The sequence below is a fragment of the Anguilla rostrata genome, chromosome 3 (genome assembly GCF_018555375.3).
Source record: "Anguilla rostrata isolate EN2019 chromosome 3, ASM1855537v3, whole genome shotgun sequence".
NCBI classification, from domain to species: Eukaryota; Metazoa; Chordata; class Actinopteri; order Anguilliformes; family Anguillidae; genus Anguilla; species Anguilla rostrata.
Genome location: NC_057935.1, coordinates 14,497,018 through 14,506,864, shown reverse-complemented (window position 1 = coordinate 14,506,864; position 9,847 = coordinate 14,497,018). Strand labels below are relative to the sequence as shown.

Here is a 9,847-nt window from a genome sequence, read left to right as displayed (position 1 = left end):
AAACTCAGTTTTCTTTAAGCCTTAAGCAGTTTTTTTTTTTTACATTTGAGAAATGGTTTGACAATTCCATATTTTAAAATATGTGGGGTGCTTTTTCATAAGGAGTGGGTCACAGAAAAGGTATTTGCTCATTAAGTGGCCCGTGAATTCTACTGTTTCAGTCTGCAGTGGCATACAGTTGCAGGTGAGTATAATTCTGTCCAAAAATGCAGCTCAAAGGTTACACATTTTGAAATGGGTAATGATACAGAGCTTTACTCAAGCTTTCAAGTGATGAGAAGGATACATGGAAATGAATATTGAATTATGTAAATAAATGTATATATGCAGTGCCCTGCAATAGGATCCGAATCTTTGCTCAATTTTCACATTCCATTGCTTTCAAGCTTTTATTTATGACAAGTTAATAAAAATAGAAATTGCTTATTTCAAAGCTGTTCTATAAATATTTTTTGGAAACCAAAGGAAATTGTGCACCCCCACACTCGTTGTCAGCACACCCCCAGTTATTTACAGTTCCTGTGTGCCTGATACATATTTAAATGTACAGACACACACACACACACACACACGCACGCACGCAAGCACACACAACAACTATTTATTATTATTTTTTTTAAATATATGAATGCATATTTTTTATGACAAGACAAGTCAGCCCACTTTGGTTTGTCATTTCATCAACTGTCTAGACTGGTGCTTTCCAAACTGTGGGTCATGAGAGACACTGAGGTTGATCACAAAATAAATATAAAAATATAATTTTCTGTATATTGCCTTCAATCCATAGTCACACACACTGACAGAATTAAATACTGCACCAGGCACATACTGTACATTCCAGTAGCTACTACTCTGCATGTTGTTGTTTTGCTATATGTAAAAACAATTTAATTCCATATTTTAGTGGTTTATTCAACACAATTTAATTGGGTGTATATTGCAGAATGATACATTTGCTAATTGAGTGGGCACAGCGTTTGTGAACCACTTGTATAAACAGTATCCAGCACCTTTTGGTGACCTTTACTCTTTTCACCTATAATGAGCAGAGTTGGAAAATGTCTAAATGCATGGAGTATTTATCAATGAAACTGTTCTCTGTTGTGGTCTGAAGTGGTTATGAAGTCATCTTGTTGACTTTTTAAAATGTTGTCTGTAAACACGTTTTACACTTTGTCTTTATATTTTGTCAGCTTTTTGTCCTGAAGAAGAAACCTGAGAATTGCATTTATTTATTTTTTTTAGAGGCAAATCAACAACAACAAAACAATAAGCTTTTTTCATATTTGATTGATGTACTTTATTTCTTTTAAAATAGGACAGCAGTAAAAATATACAATGCACTGTGACTTTGGCTTTTGTTCGATGCATAGATATGCTGACAGACACAAGCAGTGCACATTGACAGTCAATTTAATTTCAATACAGTCAATGTAGGAAATGAACTGAAATTCAATGCAGGAATTTAAAACTCACCATAGAACACTTCGGACATTTGCTCACTTAATTTCCTGAAGGGATATGGAATTGACCTACATCCTGGGTAACAATTCAACATTTTTTTTTTTTTTTACATTGAAGGTGTGGGGGGGGGTGGTACTCTCAAGGAAGGTGCCAATTATATATGCAGCTGGCATGCATATCAATCAGAGTGTCTGTAAATACCACAGAATCTGCTGATGAGCATGCCTGCCGTGTCAGGGCACACGAGAAGAATCACTGGTCCGTGCGCCAGGAGGTCCAGCACCTCGCAGAGACGCAGATGGTGCCCACCACGGTATCTCTGTGACACGTCCCATGAAATAGAACACTGGCTGAAGGTTAGAGTGCACAGATCGAGTTCGACGTCTCCGTGCCGCAAGCTTCGACAAGAGCTTTGTGGTTTAAACAAGGTCACATATTCGCCTCATGGGATCTAAAAATGCCCAGGTGTTCAGGTATTCGGTGTGTTTGTGGGTGGGCAGAATTACACCGGCTTTCGCAACACCCAGGTGTATTCCAAGCAGTAATGCTAACAGACAAAATGTAAAGTGAAACACTTTTAATTAGTAAAATGAGTATCTAAAGTGACCATTAGTATAAGGCTTTATTGAATATAGAAAGAGCTTCACTATGTCATTGCAAACTTTTAAAATGCACTGGACCTTTTAACCAGTTAACCTGTGACTTCTCTTAAGCACACTCTATCTCTCATTGTCTACAATCTCCCCGTGTGAGTATTGTCCCTTTAGTATTTTGTCCCACAGCACTGGATCATACCCTTGTGAGCTTTGTCCCTTTAGCCATAATCATGCTACAACACGAAAACAGGAATTTAAACCAACAGCTGTCCTTACTGTTATGATTTCTCTTCCTGTATTGTGTTTATAAATCAGGAACTTAATCGTAACATCTTATTTATATAACAATGGTTGTTTATCCACTTACAACAGAATGGTGCTCTGTTCTGCCATGCTCTGCTTATTAGTGAAGATTTCCCCTAAGTCTGAGTAAAACACAGTTCATCTCCCATGACTACAATTAAACTTTCTGTTTACATGCTTTATTTTCTCACTAGTGTACCATCCATCAGAGAACACACAGATTACACATGCACTTACCATCAAACCTTGTCTCTATCTCTCCCATTTCCTCCACTCAACATTCTCAATACTTATGTCCCAGTCAAACCGGACATTCAGAAGAAAAAATACACTTCAAATCAATGCGATACAAAATATATACAGGGGTGTGAATACAGGTTATTGCACTGTTAAGTAGAATTCATTACTAGCCCTTTTCTTAGATAGCAGAGCTGCAGTAATTGTTTTCATGTTTTCAACATGAGAAGTGACTAACTGTGCAACTGAAGATATAAATTAGGATGCTGATTTATAAAAATGAATGGAATGGTAAAAGAATGCTCATGATGGTATTTGAATGGTGTCCATGACATGGGTCACAATCCACTCGTGAGTCCTGAGTCAGTTTTTGGTGGGGCACAGAGGACATCACTTCTTGAAGATTGTGGGGTGTTGTTTTACAGCACTTATCTATGGCCTTTTTTGACAGCTGTAACATAGACTTTCAAGGAAATCGATCAAGTGGACACCACTGGGCTATTCTCGGTCACAGTGACCGCCTCCTAAATTATTGTCCAATGAGAGGAATAGCCCAGGCTTCACTGACGCCCACTCTAAAAGTAACAATGGTGATTTACTATATCTACACAGCCCCTTTCACAACCGTAAAGAGCTTTTACAGTGAAGCAGGGAACCATCACCAATGCGTGGTCATTTTGCCATTTTGCACCAAAATGCTCGCCACACATCATTGTGGATGACCAAGGAATTACTACGCCAATTAAACTTGGGGATAAAAGTGCTTTCCTGGAAAAGGACCGGAACCTTTGCCCTTGGTCATTTGCTGGGTAATATTCACCAGCATCGAGACTTGAAAAAATTACGCTGAGGAACAGGTACACTAAAATCCATAACCTGTCATATTTACACATAGCCATATAACATAAAGATTAGGACAACAGCTGTTGAAACAGCACTGGCAACAGCTTTTGTGAATCAAGAGACTTACAGTATAATGAAAATCACAGACTAAATGCTTTTCTCCCCCCTGTCCACATCACAGTCACTTCTTTGGTTCCTGGAATCCACTTTGGTATGACTCAGTTGGTCCACTGTATTTTTTTATTTTTTTGCTCCTTTTTAAACACATGTTTAAGAGAGCTGGAATGGAGTCTAATTGCAATGTGTTTTTCCTTTAACTTGGAATAATGATCAAGGTCTTCACAGATGTCTCAGATGTCAGATGTGTGTGTGTGTGTGTGTGTGTGTGTGTGTTTGTGTATACTCCAGCCACTTGCTGGACTGATATGGTAAAATAAAAAAAAATAAAAAAGTAACACTTCTTCAAATGTGGCCAAAGTGCATTGCACTGGAAATTTGGACCTCCTGAGATCTGGAGTCTTGAATTTGAATTTGTAGTCTTGGAGTCGCTTATGGAGGGGAGGGGAGGGGAGGGGAGGGGAGGGGGGCAGTGGGAGGTTATGCTGCTCGTGAGAGCCCCTACAGGTCGGCAGAGATGCTGCCCCTCTTGATCCTCAGGCTTCCTCCCCATCCTCGGGGGCAGGTGTTGTAGCTGCGTAACCCTGGCGACCGTAGGCCCGAATCCTCCGACTCCAGGGAGGCGTCGGAGTCGGTGAGCGAACGCGTCGCGTAGAGGCGCACGGGAGACCGCATCGAACGCGTCGGGGTGGGCGGCGGGCTCGTAAAGGTGGGCGAATGGCTGCCCAGGGGGCGGGGCTGGAAGGGGCTGAGGCAGGCGGCCCTCCCGTTCTGGCCACCGGGGGAGGGGCTGTTCTTGCGCTTGGCAGCGTTGATGATGTTCTGCGCCAGGAGGCGGCGATTGGCCTTGGCGTCTGGGCCGGCGAGCGGGGACTGGCACCGCGCCTCCTGGGAAGGGGAGAGGGGGGAAGAAAAGGAAGAGGGATGGAGGGAGCGGGAGGAGGAAGAGGAAGGCGGCGGGACGGGAGATGCGGGGCGGAACTTGAGCCCCCCCGCCAGGGCCTCGGGGCTGCTGAACCTCCGCAGCTGCTGCGACAAGGTGGGCGTTGCCGTGGGAACGGGCGTGGTGCGCGTGGGCGTAGTGGGGGTGGGGAGAGACTCCCTTCTGGTCTGCATGAGACAAAAGATAAAATGTCTGCATTAATAATTTTCTATTTAATTTAACAGTGCCCTAGATTCAATTAGTTCTCATCCTGAACTGCAAATCCCATAAACTAGCATACACAAACCACAGCTGTAACCACTTCTTCAAAAAGTTCAGGGAAAACAAATATTTACTTGCAGAACTGTGCTTGTGAAGAAAGCACCATTTCACTTGCATCTATTTGTCAGCCAGTTAAGGGATTGAGCCCACAACGCAGTATATAAGTGTAAAATGGAATGAATGTTTTTTCACTCCCATCACAGCACATTCAGTCCACAGAAAGTTCCAGAAAGTGGTCACATTTGAGCAGAAAGCCAGCGCTCATCATTCAGAGAGCCTTTCCCAGTATGCAGTCGACTGGACAGAGAACATTCCGCAATTACTCTGTCTTTGAGGAAAAAAGGGAAAAACTGAAAATAGTTTCTTGGAATTTTTTTGAATGATAAGACTCCTTTTTGCACTGTCAAGGCCTGAGAAGAGTAATGAAATAATTACAGGTTATTTTACTTTCTAAAAGAAGAAAAAACCTCTATAATGAAACAACCACATAAGCCACATTTTATTTCTCTTAATTTGCGCAGGCTGACCAAATCTTTTTTTTTTTTTCTGTTTTTTTTTTGGACTTGGAGACTGTAGTCTATAATGTGGCTTTTTACATAATGGTTATTTGAGGAGTCCTTGAAAATACAGAATTTACATGAAATTCTCCCTCTATTAAGCTCATAGCTTTTTTATTTTCTCTCACAGATGTAGGTCCGTATACAATCAACATTTTTCAACTTTGAATCATGACTAAATACTAAAGTCTGCCTTTTTTTATAAACCAACTCGGCAAGTTTATTTTGCTGAGGATTGACTGAAGAAAGAAGAAAAAAAATAAAAATAAACATTTGAATCTAAACAACGAGCAGTATTGAATCATGAATCAAAATTATGTAACATGTTGATTTAATCCAAAATCTGGCGTAGGTGTAGCAGGGTGGTGGGTGATCCACTACAGATGATTCAGAATGCCGCTGCCCGGCTCATCTACAACCTCCCCAAATTCTCCCACGTCACTCCTCTGCTGCGATCGCTTCACTGGCTACCGGTCGCTGCCAGGATCCGATTCAAAGCCCTGACCCTTGCCTACACTGCCGCCAACAGGACAGCCCCCATCTACTTGCAGGACATGACTCAATTCTATGTGCCTGCTCGACCACTCCGCTCTGCAGCAGCAGGGCGTCTTGTAACCCCTCCCACCCGCCCAAAGGGATCACAGAGCTTCTCCACCCTAGCTCCCCAGTGGTGGAACGAACTCCCCGTCCCTCTCCGAACCTCCCCCTCACTATCCATCTTCCGCCGTGGCCTGAAGACTCATCTCTTCAGACTATACCTAGAATAACCACCACCATGCTGTGTATATATATAAAAAAAAAAAAAAAAAAAAAAAAAAAACCCTTTTTTCCTTGTCACTTGTTACATGTTGCCCCATCCCAGCACTTCTTGGTAAATTGTATTTGTCCTAATACTCTAGCTTAATCTTCTGCCTAGTTTGGCTTTGCAGATGTTAGACCAGGATAGTGTTCATTGTTCTCAGCTAGAAATAGCTGTACAAAATAAGTAATTGTACCTTACTGAACCCGTGTTCAGCAGTTGTCTACGATCATGAAAATGCACTTCTTGTACGTCGCTTTGGATAAAAGCGTCTGCCAAATGAATGTAATGTAATGTAATGGGGGACCCCAAAGCCCATAAAAATGATGGCCCTTCATACGCAAGCCCAGGTCTGGAATTCACAGTGATCACTCATTTTTGATAAAGATCCACACTTGCTTGGCCGACCAACCACCAGCATAGGCTTTGCACCAGTCAGCCTATAAATCTACTCCTTCAGACTGCACCTCGGCTCCACAACTCAGACCCTTTTCTAGCTGTGGTCCTCAAATACTTCTTGCCGTCATTTTTTAATTTGGAGTCATTATGATGACAGTAGTTAAATGAGTATATCTTTTACAACATTTTTCTATTTTGACAGTGCCAACTGTTGGCTTGATCAGATACCTGGTTCTAAGCATACCTACAGCACATTCTCTGCAGTCCTATTGCATATTTTTACAACATAACATAACAACAGGCCATTCAGCCCAACATTGCTTGCAATTTTCCTATCACAAAAGTGTACCTAATGCTTGGTTTACCTACAAACTAGATAGCATCTAGCACCATGCCATGCCTAGTCTTGAAAACCCCCCATTTTCTATTACAGTAATGGGGTAACACAGTAACAGTCCACTTGGTGAATTGCTCTGGATAACAGCGTCTGGCAAGTGTGCCAATAATTTCAATAAATGCATTCCACTGTGCTGTCTTGACTGAATCCCTACATGTCCCAAAAGGGTACATGAGGCACTTAGTTCTGATTGGCCAGTTCAGTTCCTATACTTGATACATGGGGGAGAGTGCTTGAGTGCCTTAACCCTTATTTTCTGCATATAAGACCACACTTTTCTAAAAGCAGTGAAATAAACAACATACCAGCACAGAACAGAATAAGAAACCAGGAATCCTTTGAGCTCCACATTGTTATGTTAACCAATGACTTTCAAGTTCCCACTGTTCAGATGCTATCTGGTTTGAGTTTGGATCATTAATGTTTCCAGGGTAGGTCAGCTGAACTCAGTGCGCTCAAGCTGTACCCTTCACTTTGGAGTGGAGCCCTACCACCACTATCCTCGCCAGACCCACCCCCACCCCTAGCTGTTAAATACCTGGGGGGGGGGGATTACATATTGTCTTCCCAACCTGCAGGTGCAGTTTTAAACTTTGACTCATCGTGGGTCTTTGAGTCTGTGGGTTCAAGGGGAGACCTTTAATGATTTAATAAGAGAGTGGAGGAGTGGGTCACGGGAACATGTGAGACACATTAATATGCTGTGATTTATGACCCAGGAGGATTTATGGCATATTGCTGCAGTTAAAAACAATACTCTGCCAAAGCATACTTCTAAGTCAAAGTCTTGGATCAGCCTTTAACCGTTTCCTTTTCCGGCGATAAGAACTTTTGCTTTTTTAGCTAATGTGATACATCTGCCCAGTGCCCCCTGGCTGAGTGGTATATGCATGCATAACAGTAGAGTTTTATATTGATTTTCAAACATGTAGGATCAGTCCATACTTGCTCATTTAAGCCACTCAGGATAACAGCATATGCAGTGTTGTATAATGGTTAGGGAACATGGCTTGTAACTCAAAGGCTGCGGGTTTCATTTCCAACCAGAGTGCTGCTATTGTACCCTCCAGCAAGGTACGGAACTGCTTCAGTAAAATGTCCAGCTATAAATGGGTTGTGTGTAACCTGCGGCTAGGAGGGTCTGCTAAATGCCTAAATGTAATGTAAACCCTCCCTCCCTGAGGAGCTATGTGCTGACAGACACAGTCAGCGCTGGCATAGTCAAGATTTGATACCAGACTGTGGGGCACATACCTGCTGGAACCTAGCATCCCAGCAAGACGAGCCAGCCAGTGGCTGTTTTTAATTCTTAACAGGAAGGACATATCACTCTGACGCAGAGACAGGCTTCGGCAAAGGGTGCCAAAGAAAGACAGTCAAGTCAAGAAAAGTGGTTAGAGAGAAGCTTTAATAGGGAAAGAATAGCAGTTTAACAGTGTTAAAATGTGAAACAGAAAATAAGTCACATAGAAAAGCACTGAAACAGGAGTAGGGTGATTGCAAAACACCAGAAAAATAGTTGGTGTATTAAAGCTCTAACACTTTCCGTTACACTCTTTAAGGCTGAAGTCTGCCAGATTCACTCCCACAACAGGCTAAAGTACCAGAATATTCCCCTTTATTCCAGGCAGACTCATCTGACGGCCATTGCTCTTCCTGTGAAACGATAATAATAAATACAGGCACTTGGGGGTGTAACATTCAAACTTCCAGTATAAGCCCAACCATCTGAGATTTATCAGCTTTCATTTGGTCGGAATGAGCAAACACTGCATGTGCAACGAGTTTACAGCTAATCCAAAAAAATTCAGTGAACAAACAGCATCATTCGGTCTTCACGTATTGTAGCACACAATAAGCTTGTGGCACTGAAATGCGACGTTGGCTGGCAGTTGTTTTAAAGGATCAGGACCGCATTCACGGCTCCAGTCCGGGATTAGAGAGCAGAGAAGGGAGGTGCCGTTCCTCTGCCCAAACTCCATTTTAAACCCAGAAACCAGAGACCAGGCCATCAATTCCAGCCCTTGCCTGCGTTGTTCTGCAACCAAGCTCAAAAGTATTTCTGCTGGCAAGCCTTCAGATAAAAGGGTTGAAATGTTGTGTAACCTTACAAAAACACTGAATCCCTCTAATTCTTGATCGCATGCTGCACTCGGTTTGACAGCCCAGTCTGAGAATTAATGTCAGGTTAACCGTTAACACATATTTAATCTATAATCTAGGCCTGTCCGTTAGGCCCTAGAGTCTACTGAATTCTGCGTTTCCCAAGCTAAAGTGCTTCATGTGGTTCTCTGCCTCTCTCCCACCACAGAACAAGGAGGGGGAAGGAGCCCAGCGCAATTTTACGATGAAATCAGCAGCTAGGAGTTCCCAAAAAAAACCTTATAAAAACTATTTATTTTCTTTGGAGCAATATTAAAATGTTTTACTTCGTGATTATTGGCACTCTTGTAAAGTTATAAAAGTCGTATCCACAGCTTTGCAGCAGCCAGTCGTAGGATCATTAGATTACATTAACTACACATGTAGAATACAGCTATAATACTGTGTGCAGGACGGGGTGTGTGATCATAGAGCTCAGGACTGTGCTCATACAGAGTTTGGGTATAGGGGGGGTTGAAAATCCGGGGCACGTAATTATTAGAAATTTAATTTTAGACACCAGCAAAATGAGTGTTCATTTCTATTCAAGGCAAAATTATTTTGCATATATTTTGGTTAGTAACATGTTTCACTGAAAACTATGTGATATCATCAGGAGTTTTCATATATGAACAGCATCTAAAAGAGTAGTTCAAATGTGAACATGACCCAGGTGTGACCTGAAGCCTAAGGCCGTCTCCATACTGATAGGTGCATATTTGAACAGTGGTGCTCACGCAGCGCCGCTTTCTCAGCTACAGGTCAGTTAAAAGAAGAAAGGCCTCC

The 9,847-nt window shown here is 42.3% G+C and overlaps 1 protein-coding gene across 1 annotated transcript in view; it reads right to left on the bottom strand.

Moving 5' to 3' along the window:
- Window positions 1–1,278: 1,278 nt before the first annotated feature.
- Window positions 1,279–9,847, bottom strand: part of LOC135250281 (synaptopodin-2) — a 30,575-nt gene continuing 22,006 nt past the window's right edge. Inside the window, exon 4 of the mRNA XM_064326423.1 lies at window positions 1,279–4,673. Coding sequence (XP_064182493.1) covers window positions 4,065–4,673 — 609 coding nt within the window. The 3' untranslated portion in view covers window positions 1,279–4,064. The remainder of the gene's footprint in view (window positions 4,674–9,847) is intronic.